General features: G+C 48.4%; 1 protein-coding gene across 3 annotated transcripts in view; it reads left to right on the top strand.

Moving 5' to 3' along the window:
* The first annotated feature begins 18478 nt into the window (after positions 1–18478).
* BTC (betacellulin) overlaps positions 18479–24138 on the top strand; it is a 392756-nt gene continuing 387096 nt past the window's right edge. For 2 of the 3 annotated variants that reach the window (XM_069630652.1, XM_069630651.1), the window contains exon 1: positions 18479–18711. In XM_069630652.1, coding sequence (XP_069486753.1) covers positions 18654–18711 — 58 coding nt within the window. In that variant the 5' untranslated portion in view covers positions 18479–18653. The remainder of the gene's footprint in view (positions 18712–24138) is intronic. The other variant, XM_069630650.1, reaches the window with a different exon arrangement.

Raw genomic sequence — 24138 nt, 5'->3', positions numbered from 1 at the left:
TTTTTTGTGAATAAATTGATACTATGTTTGATAAGATATTCATGACTCACAAATTTAATTAGTTTGGTGTGAATGTTGATAGATTCTAACTACCTCAGTTACTATTCAACATTCCCAAAATAAGGTAGAGTTTTGCACTTCAGTGGTTTATTTGGGTTTCCCTCCAGATACTCTGTTCTGCAGTAGCCATCTTTGTTTCTGGGCACTGCAATTTCCCAGATTTCTCATGTACAATTGGATCCTCCCCACCTGAGTCACTTGTAGTAGCAGACGCTGAGGAATGTTGGTTAGGCTTTATGGTGCTTTTCTTTGTGGAGATTTCCGCCCCTCCTAGAAAAAGGGTCTAACCCAAGGGGAAGCCACTCTGCTCAGCATTATGGTTCAGCCTTCTTGGCAGGAAAAAACTCATCTTCTGGAAAGCACTGTGTGGGGTTAGTAGGGAAATTGATCCTCAGTGATAGAAGGAGCAAGTAGGAAGGCTCCGTAGTCTGCAATGTGCTGCAAGGATTCCTTGTAGAAGTAGAATTCAAGATGGGGACTTCGTAACCCAGATTGTCCACTCGGCAATACCCTCCTTGCCGTGCCAGGGGCCATAGAACGAGGGTTGCAAGTGTAAGCATTGATGTGAATCGATATATGCAATTGGCCTGAGATCCCCGGGAAACACTAGACTGGCAAAACCTGTACCGAGGGAAACGTGGAGGAACGCTTATGGCGTTGCCTTCATTAGTCCCAAACCTTTCATTGGGTGAGACTTGTGACAGGAACTCCTTGAGGTCCTCCGCAGACTGGGGTCCCAGGTTCCCTGCAGAGCTGATGGATACCGGTTGAGCCACCGAGACATGATACGCTCGATCTCAGCATAACATCTGACACAGAATGCATGTGACGCATGGTTTCATGCATGGGCATGCTGGATTGAAGCTTCAGAGCATTGAGCAACGCTGTCCTGCTCTGGGAGACAGTGGAGCCCCGGACATGATCCGGGGCACTGGGAAGGAGTCAGGGGCGGATGCATCTCACCGGCATGATGATCCGATTACATGGATACTAGGGAGACGGGCTGCATTCCAAAGACCATCTCCATGGTTACCGCTGGAACTCTTGTTATTTCAGAGCGTGCTGGAGGGACTAATAGATGTGTGACAGGGATCGCCCAAAAGTCAGAGACCTTCCACACTGCACCAGAATCTCCCAAATCTGAGAGAGCAGACCCTGAAAAGACTCACCCTGTCCTAGAACTCATGGAGTGGGCCTGACAGCATCTGGAGGATCAGATTAGCTAAGGCTCTCTCTTCTGCTGCACCAAATAGGTTGAACTGTTGTCGAACTGCATTTGCTACTTATTGAACCAAAGGGATCTCACTGGTGCTGCCTTTGGCATGCATCTGACCATTCAAACTGCACTGCCCACATTTTTAACCACCTTGACGCTGCATCAGGCCCCTGATAAACCTGTCACGTGCTACGCTTGAATGAACCGCTTGTCACTAGAACCTGACCCGAACCGCTAGGAAAGTCACTTGCCGACTGGAACCAGGGGTTACACCATAACTTGACCAGACTTCCATTTGAACTGCTGTTTTGCGAAACCGCACCCCGGAGCAATAGGATCACCAAATCAAATCATTGCAGTTAGCATTGGACACCCCGGAAGTCCCAATTAACACAATGTTGTACTTGGATACAAAAGACTTTCCTGTTCTTCATGCAGTCCTGAAGTCTCAAATGGAGCAAGAAGCAAATGGTGCTAAACCCAGAAGTCTCTCCAGAGCTCCGATGTAGAATGAAGAACTCTGGAGAAAAAACTCCCCGGGCCAAGCCCAGAAAGACAAACGGGGAGAAAACCCTTCAAAGGGAAAAACCATGTGTAGGTGTTCTTTTTTGCGTGGTGCGTTGGATTGTATATATGCAGGCAATTCCGTTTTGTTCAGCTTCCGTGTTGGCAGTTCAGGTGCCGTCCAGCACCACGGAGACGTGAGTAAGTCTCTTGCAATAGGATGGGTGAAGGGGTATGACGTGGGAAGTGGAATGGAAGAGCAGGGCTTCCGAGCAGCCAAGCCGTGAGTGAGGGCTGCGGGTGGCCTGCACAGGTGGAGGTGGATGGAGAGAGCGCGACTACCTGGTAGCGGACTCAGGAAGGAGACCTGCATGCTGCAAGCACAGATGGAGCTGGAAGGAGAGAGCATGGCACCGAGTAGCGGAGCCGTGAGGGAGAGAGGAGCAGCAAAGTGTATATTCTTGCTGAGTGTAGAATGAGGGGGCAGAATGCAAAGCCACTTGCTCCGGAGAGCAGAGGAGGAAGGAAGGGGAGTAGCCAGGAGATTCCCAAAAAGGCTGCGGCAAACGGGAAGGGGGTTTCGGGAGATTCTGTGGAAGGAACATAATGGAGCAAATAGCTAGGAGGCTAATTGCACAAAAAAGGAGCAAGGTAAATGCGTCGGTTGTTGTAGGAAGTATGTAGCAACGCACAGTTCCTACCTTGGGCAGTGCTTATGAGTCTTCACAGTCACTGTCTTCTGGAGCAATGTTCAGTGCTGCCACAATGTGGCAAGACTAGAATGCTGGGTTTGATGAGCAAATGCGGACCTACTTGCCACCATCTTGAGTGGGTTACAGAACCATAAGGATGTCTCCACTGCCACCTTTGCCACAAGGACCAAGTAGACAGATTCCTAACAATCGCTGTCTGCTGACTTGAACCGCTGGTGCCTCACTCGTCGACACTTCCTGGCAGCTACAATCAGACTCGATCGGGCTTTACCTTGAACAGATCCTGGGGAGCACCCTGACCTGCTTTGCGGAATGCTGCATCCAAAGCGTGCAGAGCTACCAAATTTTAACCTGCTCGATGCATGCTTGCTGCTTGGGCACACACAATCCAACGTACCTGAACTGAGCTTCATCCGCTCGCATCACTCCTCGAAGCCAAATTCAATCCCATTGCACTGCCAATAACTGCGAAAAGGTAAGATTAACTATTAACTGTCACCCTGGCCCAGTTCTGGGCCCTAGAGACTGGTTAGGTCACTAATTTCTATTTGGCATTCTAAGTAACATATCTTTTTTAAAGGAAATTGTGGTTTTTGCTTGCCTTACACCCCTGATTCATTACTCAGAGGGCTACATTACTTATTCCCTGTTCTTTCCTCAGGGGTGGGTTTTTTTTAACAGTGTTTTTATATTTAGTTATTTTGCAGATTGTGTGTTTTATTAAAGTATATCTATTTTTTATAACCTTAATTGCACATTCCCTTTCTTTTGTACTCTTCTACTTTGCTGTTTGGGTCGCTACTGAATCACATTCACACCCCTATTAAGAGCATAACTTTCCCTCTACCCACAAAAGGCAAAGGAGGTATATCTATTAATCGTGCCTATTTTATCTTTATGATTGTGTTGGCTCTTGGTTTGTAGAGGTGTGAGGGCTGAGTGGGCATTTTGGCCCCTACTCATCCTTAGACTCCTGAAGAGCAGAAGCCATTGTGTCACAATGGGGTTAGCTGCGCCTGAGCCTGCACCTATGGAAGGGGTGACCAGGATCCCCCCTATCTCAATTTAGGAAAGCCCTGAAGACGGGTCTCCCCTTCTCAGAGAAGTGAGGAAAGAGAAATTGGATTAATTGCGGGACCTGGGCAGGATTGAAGTGCCATTGTTCCTGACCAAGCTGTATCCACTCCAGGTTGAGGAAAAGCTCATGCAGCAGACCGTGCAAGTTGATACAATGCTACCTATCTTGGTGGACCACTCCTCCATGGACCTGAAAGAAGTCATTAAGGAAGCAGACAGGAGAGTGGATGAGGCTTTGACGAAGGCCTATAGAGGTGTATACTTGCCTCTGTGCATCACCACCTTTTCTTTCTATCCATGTGTAACTGTGCTAGCTGGTCTCAGATCCTTATCAAAGGTCTTACATGAGGGATCAGATCCAAACACATGTGGAATTTCTGTCGGACATTTCCTATGATGGAGACAAAGCTGCTGCCATGACTATGTGATCCATCATTTCTAGTTGCCGGCACTTACATATTAAAGATTGGCATGCTGACTCCCACCAGAGGACCGTGGACATGAAAATTCCATTTTGGAACCACACTCTGCTAGGGGACACTGTGGAAGAAAAGGTCCATATGCTGTTCCATGCAGATAAGCATGTAGGTAAACGTCAGAGTACAAATCCAAACCACAGTGATTATCCAAGTTTAGCCCATGATCATCAAGCTATACAGTTGACAGACCAGAGAGAGAAGCATGTGGGTACCCAAGAGTAGACGTCTGTGTCCCATGCAGAAACCGCAGAAGTCATGATGCCATGATGGGGGGGCAATTGCAAGATTGTTTCTATTTATTTATTTATTAGCACATTTTTCTTTTTCCTTTTTATCTTCATTCATATTATTTTATGTTTTTTGTAAAAAAATCTCGAAATTTGAAACCTAACATTCCTCATGATTAAAATTTTTGTTTTTTATGACACTATCTCGATTGCTTTTTGGAGTCTGTTACAGCCACTAAATTGTTGCTCAAGTGATATCGTATTAGATACACTTCCTATTCAAATTACTATGTAAACAATTTTGAAATCAAACTACCGGCAGTTTGGACTTCATTGTTATTGGTTTGCCATGATGGGGGGTTGGAGGGGGGGCACCTGTGGTGGTTTTAGTGAATACGGTGCAAAGGTCCAAAACCCTTTGTGCTAATTGGACGGTGAGATGAGATTAACATTTGGAGTTCAATAACTCCCCTTAAAACCCCAGGTTCGACTAGAACCCCTTCTCCAAGAACCTGTTCAAGAAGTAAGCCATGCATCTAGACATCCAGGATCTGATGAAAGAGAGCTGTGTGACCAGTCCCACAATATTAAAGGGGCCAAGGGATTTTTCAATCGTGTTTCTGGTTCTGAAACCAGGAGGGATGTTTTGTCTTTTAGCCAAAATTGCAGATTCCTTTTTGAGGGGCTATGTGACAGAGATTAACTTGTTTATTCAAGACTCCATGAGTGTCATTAAACTTAAAGAACACTTTCCATTTGATAGCAATGAAGATATAGTGGTCACTTTGGATATCGTATCTTTATATACAAAAATTCCACAGATGGCTACACTTGACATGATTGAAGAATTATTGCTCGCCAAAAGAACACCTCATATTACACCTAACTCTTTCATATTGTGGTGCACTTCTCTTGCTCTAACAGAGAATTACTTCAAATTCAACAATGATTATTTCCAGCAGATTCATGGCACAGCCATGGGGTCAGCTGTGGCCCCCACTTTGGCCAATCTCTATGTTGATTCTATAGAACAACAGAGCATTTACAGTGAGGTCAATGCTTTTCGACATCAACAGACCCTGTGGAAAAGATATATCGATGATGTGCTTATGATCTGGTACGGAGATGAAGAACAACTATTGGCATTTTTTGCCTGGTTTAACGGTGTTAATCCTTTTTTAAAATGCACCATCAATTACCACATGCAGAAGATATATTTCTTAGATATAACTATTCTAGTGAATGCCATCAATAAACCCTAGAAGTTAAACCTTTCCAAAATCCACCAACCCTAATTCTTTGTTAAGATTGGATAGCTTCCACCCGAAAACACTCCGAGATAACTTGCCCTTTGGGCAGTTTTTGAGGTTGACGTGAAACAGTACTGATCCGGATGTCTTCAAAGAGGAAGCCCAGGTTCTGAGGCAGAACTTGATCCGGAGGGGATATCCCAAGAAAATTGGCAAGTGGTCATTGAAAAGGGCCTTGAATAACCATCGAGAAGCGCAGTTGGGGTATAAAACCAAACCTCCTACACATGACCGGGATGGGTTAATGTTTGTGAGTACTTACATTCCATTATCACACAAGATTGTGAGAATTATCATGAAGAGTTGGCATATCCTGTCGAAAGGAAGTACGCCCATTCCAGCTCCTAGATGCGCGTTCAAATGAGGACCCAATTTAAAAGAATTGATAACCAGGAATGATGTTAGTGACCAGTTGAGTTCCCAACAAACCATCATTGAACAGTGGGACCTGGACAAACCAAGTGGCCATGCCCCTTGTGTTATGTGCAAGTGTTGTGCTTCCACTAAACGGAGCACCAGCGTGGACATCGGTCTAGCAAAACCATGGCAACAGAAGATGTTCACCAATTGCAACACGAGCGGTGTTGTATATTCAATCTGGTGTCCTTGTCCAAAATTGTACATCGGACAGACTGAACGAAAAGTGAAAATACAAATAAGTGAGCACAAGAGCTGCATTAGGAATAAAAACCTAACAGCTCCCATGGTTGGGCACTTTCTAGCCCGCAATCATGGTTATGAAGAATTAAGATGGTCTGTTTTAAAGAAAGTACGCACATCCAATGGCTGTAATACGGGTAGAAACTCTTTACTGAGAGAAGAAATTAGGTTAATAATCTTAACCAAAAGCCACCAGATTGGCTTAAATGAACAATTATACCTGCTCATGCAACCACACTTCTGAATAGTTCATATATATATATATATATATATATGCACACCATTGAGGTGTAATATATATAAATGTTTTCTCCTGTTTATTAACTATAAAATATTACTGTTGTCTGGATGAACAAGAGAATGTCATCTGAAATCAGAACCTTTTTCTAGTTGTGTTTTTCGAATTTTTGGTGAGTCTGTTTGCCCTGTCTATTTTGTATAAATCAGTCCACTTAGAGCTTCTAATATGGCCGTCTGCGCTTGACACGTACCAGCTGTACAGTGTCGTGCCAGCATCAGAATTTGACTATATATAGAACGGATCTTTCGTTTGTCTCTAGACTAGTCGGTCTACAGTGACTAATATGACATGTTTTCCCTTTTTACAGGGTGTATCCCAAGTACCAATATTGACACCTTTCGAGTATGTTAACATCTTTATGTAATCATTGACAGCCGGGTAATCAGTACCCGATCCGCGAGAGTGTAAACGGTGTTTTGAACAACCTTTACATTGGAGTGTCCAGTGTAGCTGTAATATTGTTTGCAATCTGGTTCATCGGTTACTATGTCCATTTTGACAGGTTTTCTAAGTACTTGAAGTTCCATTAATTGAGGATAGAACATTTGTTGTATTTTAATTCTTTATGTCCCCTTCTGCCTTTTAATATTGATGAAATAGAAAGAGGTGACAGGTTCTACTTCATTAGATTTCATTTTTTCTCTTTAGAGAATCTCAGATGACACTGGGACTAAAGTGTAGCGAGTCCCTCTCAACAGTATGTTTTATTCCATTCTCAGGATGCCGTTTCTCACTCTTCCATACAGTGCAGTGAGCAAGAACTAAATTTTATTTGTTTCTTGCCCACACTGTTAGCTTATTGAATTTAGTAGGCGTTTTTAGGTCAATGTGTTTCTTAAGGCTAAATGGCCTTCTGCTCCTGACTCATTTATAGAGCCAAGCTGATGCAGACTGAACTCAGGTATGCTATATGGTATGAGATCAGTCATGTTTGCTTCTTTATTTAGGTGTAAGGACAAGGCAATTGAAATCAGTGCATTACAACAATTCAGTATCACTTTTCTCCGAAGACTATAGACCTCCTAACCTCTGAAGAATTTCCACTAAATTAATTAATAATGAAGATGGAAAGAAACATGTCGGGTCTTTCGATTTGTGTCATGAATATTGACGAATAAGTGTAGCAAGTTGTGACTAGGTTTTCCAGCCACTGAGAACATTAAATTGAAAAGTGTAGTCTCTTTTGTTACTGGTGAAATTATGTTTATTTTTGTTAATAACTTTTCAGTAATTTTCTTTTGAGTGACTAGGCTTGTTTCCTTATTGTGATATAAGCTTTTAATGAATATTGTGTTTTTTTGTTAATCATTGGATTTAGAGTGAGTTGAGAATGGTGAAGTTGATTGAGTGTAGTGTGGATGGAGTAATGGGTGAGGTGAATGTTCTTGAGTTTGTTGCTTTGCTTTTTTGTGCACTGTGAATAGTAATGTGAATTAATAGGTGTAATTTAATTTTTTGTGCTTTATACATTTCTCCAATTTGATGTATTATGAGATTTTATAATCCATATGGGAGTTTTTATGATCAAATAAATGTACCATATTAATATGTACACGGATGTTAATTGAATTCTTTCACCTCCAATTGTAAAATGAGTGGCTCTGCCATTGTTGGTGTTAATATGTATTAGTTGATCCTTTTCTGCCTTGTCTTTCACCTAAAAGAAGCTTTTCAATACCAGCCTCTTAGTTGTCTCATATATACTAGTGCTTCCCAGGTAAGGCCGGGGTTTGATTGAACCTGGGGTCCCAAACTTAGTTTGATTGTCTGGGGGTAGACCTAAAGACTTTGAATCAATCCATTGAGACACACCATTTCAAAATGCAATGTCTACAGAGGGTATCTCCATGATGCAGGAAGGGGACTTCTCGGCCTCCCTGGATCGCCAGGACAAATATTTCCACCTTCCCGTCTGGAAACAACATCAATGCTGCCTGAGGTTCTCAGCCAGGGGAATGCATTATCAATTCCAGGCCCTTCCATTAGGACTAAAATCTTCTCCCAGTATATTTACAAAGATCATGGGTCCTGTGGTGGAAAGGTTGCATCTCCAAAGAGCCCAGGTATTCCCATACATGGATGACTGGCTACTGAAGGCATCATCCATATCTGTGTTACAGCAGCAGATACGTCTGACTTGCAGGACATTACAGGAGTTGGGGATTCTGATTAACTGGAACAAATCACATCTCTCCCCATCCCAAGATCTCCAGTTCATAGGAGCTTGTTTTTATATCTCACGGGACAGAGTATTCATTCCGATGTGAAGGGTTGACAACCTGATGATGACACTCCGGATTCTGTTCGCTCCATCAAAGGCACCGGCAAGGAAATTTTTAAGAATGCTGGGGCATATGGCCTGCTGCATATTCACCTGAAACCACTATTGGGTCACTTACATCGATACTGGAAGGAGGCCAAACAGGACTTTGAGAAATGGATCCCATGAGCTCCATATCTATGGAAGAAGCTTCAATGGTGGTTGCAGCCCAGGATGCTACTAAAGGGTTTTCCCCTGTCCCAGCCCTGGCAGATCATTCTTAAAACCAATACTAGCTAGAAAAGTTGGGGTGCTGTGATGGGAGAACGGTCCCTACATGGGATATTAGGAACTGCAGGAAGAGGTCTTCCTGACCATTTGCAGGAAGTTTGGAACCCTGTGGCCGGATCGGTTTGCCTCCCCCAGGCAACAAATGTCTCCCAGTTCTGCTCACAGTTCCCATGCCAGGGGTCCTGGTGGACAGATGCCATGGCCATCCCATACCCGAAGGGTCTTCTTTGTGTTTTCTCCTCTCCCCCCCGATCCAGAGAGTCCTAGTCTAGATCAGGGACTCAGATGCAGTGGTCATTCTGATAGCTCCCCTCTGGCCATGCAAGGATGGTTTCCCTTACTCCCACAACTGGCAGTATCGCCGGTCCTTCTGCTCTCAAGATATCTGGTCCCAGTTCTTCGAGCTCAGGGGCGTACGCTCATGGGGGCTGGAAATTGAGAGTGAAAGGTTGCGGAACAGGGGTCTTTCCGGCACAGCAGTGGATTGACTTCAGAGGGATAGGTGGTTTTCCATTCCAAGGTCCTATTCTAGACACTGGGAGATGTTTCAGTCTTGATGTGGCAACAATGGTTGGCTGGAGACTCAATGCCCGATTCAAGGTGAACTCCATTATGAGGGCACAGTGGGCAGAATACCGAGCATTTCGGTAGGCACCAGTTTGGAGGGCTGATGACTACTCCTTTGTTTCAAAGTTGTTGAAAGGTTTTTCCTTTTTAGACTGGTAGTGATGTTGGGGTTGCCTCAACGGGATCTGCCCCTGGTTCTCAAAGCACTGGAGGAGATTCCCATACTCTGCATCAAAGCAGCATTTTTGGTAGCTGTCACTTCTGCCAGCAGAATGGGAGAAATGTGCACTCTTGTGTAGTCCAGGAAGGATCTGTGTGATTATTGCGACAGCCGAAAATGCCAATTTTCTTTTAACCCTTTACACCACATATATATGCGGGGGGACCCCCTGCAGCCTCCCCTATATTAATATTATACTCTAACTCCCCCCTCACATATATATGTGGTGTAAGGGGAGGTTAAAAAATAAAAGTCAGCATTTTTGGCCGTCGCAATTCCCAGGTCGACATTTTTGTATGATTCCGTCCAGGAAGATGCACGTTTTCTCTGGTGTGGTCCTACTTTTGTCCCTAAAGTTTCTTCAACATTCCATTGCTTCCAGGAGGTGATTCTTCCTGCTTTTTTTCCCCAACCAAGGGTCTCCTGATGGAGTGGAACCATCTGGAGTGGAACCATCTGGATGTCCAAAGGGCAGTTTAGGTGTACAATCACAGGCATTTTGTAAAGCAGATAACCTCTTTGTCACGTTTTGGGGTCTCGACCAAGGTTCATGGCCTCGGTTTCAACCATTAGTTCATGGGTTAGGGAGGGTATATCCCTGCCGTATCAGTCCACAGGTATCCCTTCCCAGAGACACAACCTCTTGGGCGGAGGCCCAGAGAGTGCCTATTGATGAAATTTGTAGAGCTACCACAGCTCACTCCAGCATTATTGGCTGAATTTGCAGAGGGTGGGCTCAGGGGCCTTTGATTTGGGGGTACTGGGCTTGGTACCTTCGGAGTCGGATGGTTTATTCTTCTTGATAAAGTGGTAGTGGGTGCACGCATAACTTGTTGCGTGTGTTTGGTGCTTGCCCATTCAGTGTGCTTCATTTGGTATTCCTCAAATGCAAGAACTGGGATGAGGAAGAGGCATGTGGGGGTAATGTGGGGAATTACTTACAAGTATCTTGATTACTCCTAATTCAATTTTTCCTAGTCACAGTACTGTAGTCCCTCCTCTCCCACCCAATAGGGCCGAATGGGGCTATCCATTATTCATGGTTAACTGATGCCTGTCAGGTGGGAGGAGTGTTATAACCTGCAGGGAGGGGTAGGACTTAACAAAATTAAAAATATAAAAGGGATTCCTGGGGAGATACACCACCCGTGTAAGTACTGTGACACTCAGCCCCCGGTGTTACCTGTTTGCCCTTTGTCGTCTTCTTCTTTGGAGATCTTTCGGTGTTCCGGGACGCCCGGGACTTATACAGGTAAGGCCGGTGATCCTCTGTGTCCAATGTGGACCACGAGCAGACTTGGAGGAAAACAAGAGTTCAGGATTCCAGGAAGGTAAGAAATGGCAGTCAATATCCGGGATGAAGCGCGGAACCAGGAAGGGAATTGCACTACTCACAGAGTTTAGGGATGTGGCTGCGAGCGCAGATGAAATGGATAGGGGTCCAGGAAGGAAAGAAATGAACGGCCTCAGGCGAAGGCGTAAGGCCGCTCCTAGTACTCCATGAAGGAAGTGGAAGCGGAAAAAATATCGGAGGATTGGTACAAGGAGAAGGAAGGTAACAACGAGCAGACTAGCTGTGAACTCGAAAGGGAGCGCTGAGAAGTGCAGCACAGCGGGGGTGTGTCCGTTTTCTAGGAAGCCAGGGATCTTGCGTAAACACTAGAGCGCAACGTGTCTGAGGTGCCGGCCATGTTGGGAGGATAACAGCTCCAACGTTGCGGTGCACCATGGACCAGGAAGTCCAAAAGGGGCGTAAACGGCGAATCATGACAGCTACTGTGACGAGAAAGAGTTGGACTGGGAGTAATGAAGATTACCGGTAAGTAATCCCCACATTAATGAATATTGATTGTTGAGAAATAACAATAAATAAAGCAAGAGCAAAAAAAACGACAAGGGTGTAAGTCCCTGTTCAGTATTAGTGATTTTTTGGTGACGCGTGCGCCACAAATTGCTGAAAGCATTGTTACACAAGAGAGAGAGGGAAGGGGGATTCTGAACTGAGAATATCTAGTTGGCACAGCATGAAAATGCCAAGCTACTAAAGTTTCTTTTTCCAAACTCCTCTGCCGTAGTACTCAATGATGAGTTCCCTAACAATATTTGCTCCAATCAGCAGCTTTGTAAGAAACAAGTCTGGTGGTACCAGGATTTCCATTTCCCAGCCACATAGTAATTTGTGAGGCTGCGTTATTGGGGGTTTTAGGGGTATAGTTTGCATACAATAGGGCTACTTTAGACAGCAGATCTGCTTTTTTAGTCCTCCTGAGGCTGCCTCTCTACACTCAGCCCCACTTTCTCCTACCCCTACCCACGAACCCCCATTACATTTGCTGGTTGGGTTTTGTTTGGGCTATATTAGACTACTTTTCATGAGTCCTCTGGAGGCTGCATTGTTCTTCATGTTTTCTGCCCCAACCACCTTTCATAATCCACCAACCACACCCCCTCTATCCCTACTCTCACAACTCCCACTCACCCACTGCCCCCCTTTCCCCACCCACCCTGCCCCCACTCTCTCTACCCCACTCACCCTCCCACCACTCTCTACCCCCAGCAACCCATCCTACCCCCTCTAGCCCCTCTCTCTATGAACCCCCACCACCTCTATCCCAACTCGCTCATACGCCAGCTTTCTAGCTCCACCTACCCTACACCCGTCTTTTCCCCCACCCACACTAACCCCTCTGATCCGTCCTCTCACACTCTCACTTTACTTATTTCTTACCCTCTCACTCTTCCCCTTTTCTCCTTCATTTTCAGTGGTCGGAGTACATGAAAAGTAGTAGTAGCATAGGCGTAGCCAGAATTGTCTAACTAGTGGCGTTTGAAGCTAATATAGTTGGCCTACAGTGACATTAACATCTGTAAATTAACATCTGTAAATGCCCACACAGCGATGCTGTGTGGGCATTTACAGATTGTGGCTGGGCTCTACCATGTCTACGCCCTGCTGGCTTGCCCCGCTCCCCACAAAACCTGTTGCCACGCCCCCTCCCACACCCAATACAAACCCCTACACAAATGCTCCTTCTGTTTAAGAGAACGTTCAGTGCAGTGCAGTGAAGTGCAAATTTCAACTGCTTCCTACCAGTGGTTGAAGTGGGTAGGAGCTGCTGGCAGCAGTGCTCCTATACTTCGAAACCATTCCTCCGGAATGGTTTCTTTTTAAAATAAAAGTATAGGAACAGTGAAACTTAATTTAAAAAAGTAGAAGAGCACTGCTCCCGACCACTGCTATTATTTCATCTTGCTCGTCGATGGCACCCTCTGTTATGTTCTGCCCTGCGTACCACTACGCGGTGACGCAGGGCGTGCCAAATAAAAGCCCCGCCTCTGCGCTCGGGAGGCAGTTCCGGGGCAGACCATCCACTCGTGTGAGTTATTGAAGCTCACGCTGGAGCTGCGCCACAGGCCGTGCGGCCTTGCATAACTCCTCCAGACCTCGTGCGCGCACGCCGAGGGCCAGAACTTAACAATGGCGACGAAGTGGAACGAGGACCAACACGCGCTCGGCGATAACGCCGCCTAGACGGCCCGCAGCTATCGCGGCGAAATTTTTGGACACCCGTTGGGGGGGGAGGGGGCATACGCACACGTGACCCACCCCACCCCAAAAAAAAAACAAAAAAAAAAACAATTTTTTTTTTCCTTCCATCTTCTCATCATCACTCGCCTTACAAGTGATGGCCGGGCAGTGTGGAGCCATCTGACATCTGGCCTCCCACACCAGGGGCACCAACACGACATGGCATCGGAACCACATGGGGAAAACCAGCACCTGAATTCTCCGCCACAGCGTTTGGACACCACAGCAACTCCGGGGAAGGCCCAACTTCACCGCGCTAGTGGTTGCCTGAAGAGCTCACGCCAGCACTGAACAGGTACACGAAGACATGGCGGCCGGCACGTCCACCCCTGGGCCCACCACGCCATCCAGAATTGCGGCAAACCTATCGCTGACGTCCCCACAGCCTCGCACACAAGGAGGCTCATCGACACTGGTCCAGCCTTTTGACCCCTTTACCGACCCATCTTCGAGTGGACCCAGATGGCAGCTGTGGATCCAGAAATTCGAGATGGAGTGCAAAGATGTGACGTCGGCCAGGAAGATGAAGGCGCACCTACTACTCAGTGTGGGTGACGAGGTACTGCGCATTTTCAACTCCTTGAATGTGGCCGATGGCCAAGATGCGTACCAAAGCGCAAAAGATGCCCTCACGGCTCATTTTCTCCCCCAACTGAATCCGGACTATGAGACTTTCATTTTCTGCACCACCATACAGGCAGCAGACGAGACCCTGGATGCCTACCACACTCGGTTAAGAAAATTGGCCATGTCCTGCGAGTTCACTAATGTTGAGAGGGAGATCAGGAGGCAGATCATTAACGGCGTACAATCAGAAAAACTAAGGCGCCTAATACTCAGCGAGAGAGGCATCCCCCTGCAACGAATCCTTGAATTAGAACGACAAAAGGAACTAGCCCACACCAGAGCGGCCAACATGGAGGCCACACTGCACAGATTGCAACCTGCATTCAACACAGCCATGGTGGCCCAGATCACCAACAAACAATCCTCGAGGGATGAATACAGTGGGGGCTATGGCCAGAACAGGTGGCAACCGCGCATTCCTGGGCCCACAGGGTGTGGCTGGTGTGGTGGCCCACGACATGGCCGCCGCAACTGTCCTGCGCAAGGCACCACCTGCGGCGCCTGCGGCAGGAAGGATCATTATGCAAAGGTGTGCAGATCATCGGGCGCCTCCACGCAGCCCCCACAGAACATTTCAGACAAACACGCGACCAAGAAAAAGAAGCAAGCCAGTGCAAGGAGGGTCGCAGTGGCCAACTCTTCCACGGAGGAAGAAGGGGATGATATCTCGACAGGGCAGCAGGATCCCGGCAAGGACAACGAGAGGAAAGGAAGAAACATATACCTGGTGTCCGCATTAAGCCAAGGTCAAGAAACACAAAGAAAATCTGTCCGAAGGCGCAAGTGCATGGTCACCGTCCAAGACCAGCGCATTCTCATGACCATTGACACCGGCGCTTCGGTGAATGTTATGCCCACAAGCATATTCCAGACTCTAAAGCCTCAACCAGTCCTGAAAAGCACAGACATGCTGTTGTATGCCTACGGCAGCCGGAAGCCCCTACCAGTCATGGGCAGGTTCCGCACCACGCTGGAGCACGGCGAAAACAGACTATGGTCGGAAGTCTATGTCGTGAAGGCAGAAATTGAAAGCCTCCTGAGTGGGGACGCTGCAGAAGATCTGGGAGTGGTCAAATTCATCTGCCACATTGATGAGGCCGAAGAGGTGGAGAAAATGCTAAGTCAATACCCTAAGCTGCAAGATGGAATAGGCTGCTTGAAGGGCAAAACCATCCGGCTGCACATTGACGAAACAGTACAGCCGAAGGCCGTACGGCATCGGAGGACACCTTTCCACATGAGAGAACAAGTGGAGCAGGAACTCAAGGCTCTGGAGGAAGCTGGCATCATAGAGGCGGTCACAGGGCCCACACCATGGGTCTCCCCGATGGTCGTCACGCGAAAGCCTAAACAGCCCGGAAATGTCCGGATTTGCATTGATATGCGTCTACCTAACACTGCCATCAAACGAGAACGCCACATCACCCCAACGATCGACGAAATCGTGGCGGACCTCACAGGGTCTTGTGTTTTCTCGAAAGTTGACTTGAAAGCGGGGTATCATCAACTCAAACTCCACAGAGACTCGCGCTACATCACAACATTCTCGACGCATTTGGGGTTAAGGAGATACAAACGCCTGAGCTTCAGGATCTCGTCCGCTGCTGAAGTATTCCAGCAAACTATCCAGGAGGTCATCAGGGGCATCCCTGGGGTCCTCAACGTGAGCGACGACATTCTGATTCACGCCCCCGACAAGAAGGAGCACCTCAAGAGGCTTCATACCCTACTGGGCAGACTACAAGAGGCTGGACTGACCATACACAGGGAGAAGTGCGAGTTCCTCAGATCGGAAATCACTTTTTTTGGTTACAGGTTTGGCAGCACGGGCATCTCCCCTGATCCCCAGAAGGTCGCAGACATCCAGGCAGCAAGCCCACCGATGACCCCCACAGAAGTACGCAGTTTCCTAGGAATGGCAACCTACTGCGGGAGGTTCATTCGAAACCTGGCCACCCTATCTGAGCCACTACGGGAACTGACGAAAGCAAACGTCAAGTGGGACTGGGGGCAGAAGTACCAAGACTCGTTTGAAAGTATTAAAGAATCCCTGTCCGTCGACACCAAGATGGCGTATTACAACACCGAACTGCCCACAGAACTGTTCGTGGATGCAAGCCCCGTTTGGGCTCGGTGCCATCCTAATGCAGGTGACGAGAGAAGGGGAGAAAAGACTGATAGCATACGCCTCGTGCAATCTGGAAGAGGAGGACGCTCAGCCCAGCGAAGGCGAGCCTAGGTCCATCCCGGATGAGATGGGAGCGGCGGATGGAACCTGGGAACCGCTGGAAGCCCCCGGCCTCGAGGACCTGACCAGTGAAGGTGAGCCAGATCAGGAGCCGGGGGGGAGCAGGCCCCGAGAAGGGCGGTACGGTCTGAGAGCGGCCACGAGACCGCCGGCCAAGTTAAATGACTATGGCCCTCATTACGACACCTGGCGGAAATCGCGGTGCAAAATGCACCATGGAGCACGGCGGAAAGCTGCCGATAGCGCCATGGGGGTTGGCGGATTTTCCGCCCCATTCCGACCTTGGCGGGGCGGTAAATCCCCATCCCCCATTTTACCCTTCCCCATTCCCATTTTTGCCCCATAGGGTATAATGGGAGTGGGGAAGGCGTTAATTACGCCACCGCAAAATACGGTGGCGTAATTAACAACAAGGTCCCGTAGAGCCATGGATTTCTCCGCCCGGAAAAACCAGGCGGAAAACGCTCCATGGCGCTACGGGAACTCGTAGTAGGGCGGACGGGTCCGCCGCGAATAACGCTGGCGTAAACCCACTCCGCCAGGGTCGTAATGAGGCCCTATGTGTGGTAGTGTGAGGTACCTGGACCACGGACACTATGGCCGGGCACTTATTGGTTAAGAGCGTGAGCAGATGTTTGCACTCACAGTTGATGCAAGTTAGTGTTATGTTTGTTTGTTTTATAATAAAGGAGGAATGTTATGTTCCGCCCTGCGCCCCGCTACGCGGGGCGTGCCAAATAAAAGCCCCGCCCCGCGCTCGGGAGGCAGTTCCGGGGCAGACCATCCACTCGTGTGCATGTGAGTTATTGAAGCTCCCGCTGGAGCTGCGCCACAGGCCTTGCGGCCTTGCATAACTCATCCAGCCCTTGTGCGCGCACGCCGAGGGCCGGAACTTAACACCCTCTATCAATGACTGCCTCCTTTGCACTATTCCCCATCTCATTGTGTTACAGACCTGCAGGCCCCTTATTGCATCATTACTTTAACTTTGCACTCTACTCTGTGCTCCACGGTGAATATAAATACAAACTGCAAAGAACAGAAGTAAACGTAAAAGCTATTGGCTTTGCCAATGCTTGCGGATGTGGATGGCTACCGTCGGGGGCAGTGAGGAACCTTAGCCTCCTGATTTGCTGACCCACTCCCCCGGGTGCTACAGGGAAATTAAATAGGCTCAGCACCAATAAGAAAGTGTCCCATAATCGCAAAGAGTACTTTGTTACTTTTTGTGTCAAAGTATGTTCTACCGAGGACAGGCCCGGACTGGCATATAGGGCAACAGGCCCATGGCCAACCAAAAATATAACATGCTGGTGTGGGCCCGTTTTTTTGGTCAAAACGGCCCACTTTTTTGGCCAATTTTACGAGTTAATTCACTCTGTAGCCAGTAGTTTTGACCAGTGTTGCTGCATCACACTTAATAAAAAAAAACTCCACCTTGGTTAATATTGAAACCGTGTCTTAAAAGAAATGAATAGCCATTTGCAACTGTGGGGCACTTTTTAATTGGGGCCCGAGACAATTGTATGGACCAGTCCGACCCTGACCGAGGACGTAGCTTTTGTTCAAACGTTCACTAGTACAAATGAAAGCATGTTTGGCCAGCATTTGTCAAAACTACCATCTGCACAGTCATTACCTACCTCATTACTAGCCTACTTTATCCTTTGCACAAAAAACTGTCACAATACAACGTTGGGCCGGTGCCACTGATCTGGGCTGGTGGGGGCAGGGTTTGTTATTAATCCGGACACCGCTGCTATACGGCTCTATTCACTTGTTTGTTGAGAAAATCGAATAAAATGTAGTTTAAAAATATATATATATACGGTTCTGTCCTATAGGCCAGTCAAAGGCTTGGTTTGAAGATTGCACGGAGACTGACAGTATTTTTCAAAGTTCCCTCCGTGCTACCAGTAATCTACTTTTGTTGAGCGCATAGGTACGGACAAGAGTTAATTTCCAGAAGAAGCACACACACGTTTCCTTTATTTTGGAATACAGGCGGCAAGCAGTAAGAGAAGGCGGTGGCTGCCAGGGCTCTCTCTCTCAGCAGCGCTGTGGGGTTTAGAACTGGGTTGGGCGGGAGGAGGAGGGAGGCTTAAATTTAGTGTCTGCGCCAAGTCCTCCCCCGTTTCAGCTGCTCGTAAAAAAGTTACAGGCCTCGGCCAGCGTGCTGCGACCAGTGCTGATTTTCACCAGCGCGGAGACTGACCGCTGGGTCCCGCTGAGCCGAGGCCTTGGACTTCTTCCCCCCCTGCGCTTCCGTTTCCTCTGTCTCAGGACTCCTCGGCACCAGGCTGCATGGAGCCCTTACCCTGCCTCTGTCCGCACCTGCCAATGGCGGCAACGCTACTTCTAGGTAAGAGCGAGTTCCGGAGGGACCGGTTTCCGCTGATAATGCGCGATAGGTGATCCACAACTTGCTCCTGTGTCATCTACTCCGTATGTCGTGTCCGATCAGCCATTTAGGACGGGGTCACTGGCTCCCACAGCAAAGTCACACCGGATTGTGTTTTTCCTCTTAGCAATTGTGTGAACACCTGTTCACCTCCTTATTTGTTTATTTTACGCGAGGATTCTTCCGGCTTTTGTGAGAGGATTCTTATTTTAATTTTGCATTCTGTAATGTGTACAATTGATGATTTCGCTGTTAAACCCCACTGCTTTTCCAAGTTATTTAAGTGGTGTGAAAAAGATAAGTGCCACCTACGCATCATAACTGGGTGCTGACCTTTAAAAAGTAAGGGGCGTGACATAATCGTTACTGTTAACTGTTTTGTTCTTGAAACTAGCACCTCCAACCCAGCAAGCTTGTTTAGAGATTGGAGCCTGTGACCAAAGACAATATTATATGCGCCCCTTTAAATTTTGCCCTCTAGGGGTGCCTCGGAGAATTGGGCATATTTGAACCCTGCAAGATGAATTACACCTGAACGTTCCTGGCAGAACAGAATGCTCATTTTGTAGTTATTAGAGGTGGCGGCGCCAGAGAATTCACTGTTGAAGCGAAACCTGGGTGTCTGGCCGATCTATAACAGCCAAACACGAGCCGATTCTGCAAAAGAATGGCCATGTCAATATTGTCGTGCCTGGACCCAGGGCATAGGGTCCAGGCGTACTGGTGCTTTGGAGCATCCCGCTAATGCTCAGGGGACAGGGAGGCACCCTGTCAGCCATTGATCACACAGGCTCTTAAATGGCCTGGGGACACTCAGGCCATCACGGCCGACGCCGCCGGAGTTGGCCAGCAGGGGCACTGGCACATAGCGGGGAGATCCCCACTGGACACCCCCACCTCCTTAGGCCCTCATCATAACACGATGAATATGAATAAATGAATACACAGACAACTGTATTAAGTTCTTTGGAAAAACACAAGGTCACAGTTTATTTTGGAGCAAGACAACTTGGGACGGTCCCAGCCACATTACAAACAGTCAGATACGGGTGAACCATGTCACCACTTTAGCCACTGGCCAAACTGACAAACTGCTGGTACTTCCAGCTACACTGGCACAGCCAGCAGGAACCAGGGGCACTTGAACGATGATTGTTGGCCAAAGCCCTAAGGAAGGGAGTCAGTGCCCGTCGAGGGATCGGCTCGAGCCCGGCCAATCCCGAGCCGCTGCAGCTGCAGCGTGGAGTACCTCATTGGCTAGGACCGCCCCGATACTCCGCCTGTAACAAGAAACAAAAATATTAGGAACAATTCAAACACACTACTTATTTTGTCGCTACTTCTACTCTGGCACTCTACTAATTCTACTGATGATGCGAAAGCGTCACCACACTCCTCTCACTGGCCTGCACCTATCACTCCAGTTTTACAACTTACCAATCTTCAACCTTTTTAACCTTGGCATTATGCTCACTGCGGTGGGTGGGTGGGTGTTTATTACTTCTCACTGGGCGGGAGCTGCTGGGCAAATAGACTGATGGCCAGCAGCTCCCGCCCTTATAAGCGTCCGCAGGGGGACCTGACCGGAAGCCAGGTCCACCTGGGGACGCCCCTTCCCCCTCAGGGAGGAGAGGAAGAGGAGAGAGGCTTGACCACGACCGGAAGTGGGTGGCCGGAAGGGACAGCCCGCTATGTAGGCTGTCCCTCTAGCGCCCCCTGCGGGGGCCGGTCAGCCTCTTAGCGGGGAGATCCCCACTGGACACCCCCACCTCCTTAGGCCCTCATCATAACACGATGAATATGAATAAATGAATACACAGACAACTGTATTAAGTTCTTTGGAAAAACACAAGGTCACAGTTTATTTTGGAGCAAGACAACTTGGGACGGTCCCAGCCACATTACAAACAGTCAGATACGGGTGAACCATGTCACCACTTTAGCCACTGGCCAAACTGACAAACTGCTGGTACTTCCAGCTACACTGGCACAGCCAGCAGGAACCAGGGGCACTGACCAGGATGATTGTTGGCCAAAGCCCTAAGGAAGGGAGTCAGTGCCCGTCGAGGGATCGGCTCGAGCCCGGCCAATCCCGAGCAGCTGCAGCGTGGAGTACCTCATTGGCTAGGACCGCCCCGATACTCCGCCACGCTTTGATGGTGGCTGACGCTGCCATCAATGCCCCCAAACCTTAGGACCTTGCTTCTCTTTCAAGTTTAGTAGACAATTACAACATGCTTTACTCACCACTGAATTCATCTGCAACCTGCCCTCTTTAGCTCGCACAATAAAGCCGTTAGGAAAACATCGTTGCCTTTATCAGATAGGTGGACCCCGTCTGCTTCAAAATGGGAAGGCAAGGAGCTCAAACAGCAGTGCCCCACATACCCCAGGCCCTCTGCCTTGGTGAATTTTGCAACACTTCTGTTGAGGCGCTTTCTAGACTTCTCCATGCCGGCCACAGAAATGGCGTCTCTCCATACTTGCCTTTGCACAACTTCTGACCAGAATATTTCTGTGGCTGGCAACTCGTGTGCCATTATCCGCAACGTAACCTGAATTTGTGCGAGCAAGCGTCCGCGACCCAGCTTGGCCAGATCGTTGCCCCCCAAATGAATAACTAACCACCTTGGTGCCCGCCGCCACTGGAGTCGCCAGTGAATTGCCGGCAGCAAGGAATGCCACCTCATGCCCGGAGTGCCCAGCCACACACATTCGGTAGCCTTGAAACCCAGGTTGTGGCCGATCGTCCATTGCCTGGCCCTTTTTTCAGCGCGTGTCACAAATGAGTGGCCGATCAGCCATACTGCATCATCTAATGGGAAAAAACATACCATACCATCAATCCTCTGATCAGCCCGGGACCTACAAACACTACCCCGCCCCGACCCTGTTTGCCCTCTGTATCTAGTATTCTTCGGGCGATGCAGTAAGCTGGGGGCGGACATACAGTCGATAACGGCCAGACTCCCACCTCCCCACCTTCATGATTGCCCGTGGAGACATGCCCTGCTGAAAGGCAGTGGTAGCTGCGCCTATCCTGAAACTATGGGTAGACCAACCCTCACCCTGCATTCCCAAGCCCTTCAAGGCCATTGTCAGCACTTTGCGAAATTGAAATACAGAGAGGGGAGAAGTGTCGGCGTGGATTAGCAGGGGGCCAGCGCATGTTGCTCTTATTTGTAAAAACCGCTTAAAAAGGTGCACTGGGCAGCACTCCGCCAGGGGGGCCCCATGTAGGCATATGCGAAAACCTTTTCCCTGCTGATCCGTCTTGCTTTTCCTCAACCATATACTGACCCCTTCACCTGAGTCTTTGTGGAACAGGGATACATCACCCAAAGCAATGGCCCTCCCCGATGTGTCTTTCTTGGATGCAGAAACTAGCTCACTAATCCTGAAGGCCCCAAAAAAGGCCCATGCGAACGCCAACCTGAATAGTGCCGTCTCGTATTCCCCGAAGCATATGCTAGGTAATATGGCCAACAACTTTACCAATAACCCAAAGTCAATTGGTTTGCGCACGTCACAAGACCTAGGCTCCGAACGGGCCCAGCCTTTCAATGCTGAGCGCACCAAAAAACCCTTTGTGGGATCACACCTCCCCTCCAACTTGGAGTGGAAGGCAACCGCCGCCAGGTGCGACGCCGCCCAACTTTTTGACAATCCTTCTGAGTGCGCCCAAACCACAAAAGAACGTACCTGTTCCTCCGCGGTCTGTTTATCAGACTGTAGATAAGAAATCACGCTCTTGAACTTACCATAACCTTGCTGGTATCTGGATCTTACTCCGGGCGTGAGTGAGCGCTCACTCAACTCTGCGAGTGCCCTGTCCACACTACCAACTGCCACCATTCCTTTTTGAACTGTGCTCCCTCCAGCTTGCCCTCCGGGTGGGCCTTCCGGAACTTGGACCACTGAAAGCGAGAAAGAGCGTCAGCAGCAACATTTGCAGTGCCGGGCACATGACGAGCCCTAAATTCAATGTTATGATGTAAACATACATCCACTAGTTTTCTGAGCAAGCTCAACGTTGCTGGGCAAGAAGCAGACTGTAAGTTAATGGCTTGGACTACCGCATTGTTGTCGGACCAAAAACGAACCCTCTTGTTGGCCAGAGTCATAGGCCACAACAACAATGCGACTACAATGGGGAACATCTCTAGGACCATTATGTTTTTTGTTCTGCCTTTCTTGTGCCACTGCTGCGGCCACTTCTGAGCACACCACTCGGGCCCTAGAATCACACCGAAACCTTCGCTTCCCGCAGCATCCGAAAACATCTGTAGCTCAGCGCTGGTTTCCCACGGGGTCCGCCATAACTGAACCCCATTGAAGTTATCTAAGAATCTGCACCACATCTTCAAGTCCTCTTTGAGGGCAGCGCTTAATCTAATGTGGTGCTGCTTCTGAGCCACACCAGCTGTTGCCCTGGCTAGCCTCCGTGCAAAAACCCTCCCTGCTGGGATGACTTTTGCTGCAAAATTCAGCTTCCCCAGGAGTTGCTGCATCTTCTCCAGGGTGGTCCTGTCCTTTGACAAATTATTCCTAATCTCAGCATGTAGGCCCACGACCTTGTCCTCTGGTAACCTGCAGGTCCCTTTAACAGTGTCAATCTCAATGCCAAGAAATGTTAAAACCTTACATGGACCCTCTGTTTTCCCAGGTGCCAAAGGAACCCCCATCTCTCCCATCAATTGCTGAAAGGCAGACATTGCACTTGAACAGTCATCGGACCCCTCCTTGCCAGTAAATAGAAAATCGTCCAGGTAATGGACCATTGCCCCCCGCTGCTCTCTTCTGCGCGCCGCCCATTCAAGGAATGTGCTGAATGTTTCGAAAAAGGCACAAGACACTGAGCACCCCATGGGCATGCACTTATCCACAAAGAAACCCTCCTTCCAATGGAACCCCAACAAATGGAAACTGGCTGGATTTACAGGCAATAGGCGAAATGCAGATTCTATATCCACCTTGGCCATCAAAGCCCCTTTCCCCATGTTGGCCACAACCAGCATAGCCTGATCAAAAGAAGCATAATGGACAGAGCATGTCTCAGGGCTCAACCAATCGTTGACCGACTCTCCCTTAGGGTATGAAAGGTGGTGGATGAGCCTGTACTTACCTTTTTCCTTTTTGGGAACTATTTTGACTGACAAGCCGGAAATGACTCGTCCCTTTTATTGTGTGCGTCAGATGGTCACAGCATGTGACATTAGCACAAGCCCTGGGAGGGACCATTATCCTCAGAAGGGGTGGCACACCACACTCCTCCTTTGCCAAAACAAAACCAACAACAATGGACATTACAATAAACCCAAAAGTTACGAACAGTAAAGCTGGCTCCATTTTGGAATCATTGGCTGGAACACAGAATCAGACACTTGG

This window comes from Ambystoma mexicanum, chromosome 6q (assembly GCF_040938575.1).
Source record: "Ambystoma mexicanum isolate Mex_15411 chromosome 6q, UKY_AmexF1_1, whole genome shotgun sequence".
Taxonomy (NCBI): Eukaryota; Metazoa; Chordata; class Amphibia; order Caudata; family Ambystomatidae; genus Ambystoma; species Ambystoma mexicanum.
Note: the sequence above shows the minus strand (reverse complement) of the source record. Positions and strands in the feature narration are given on the sequence as shown.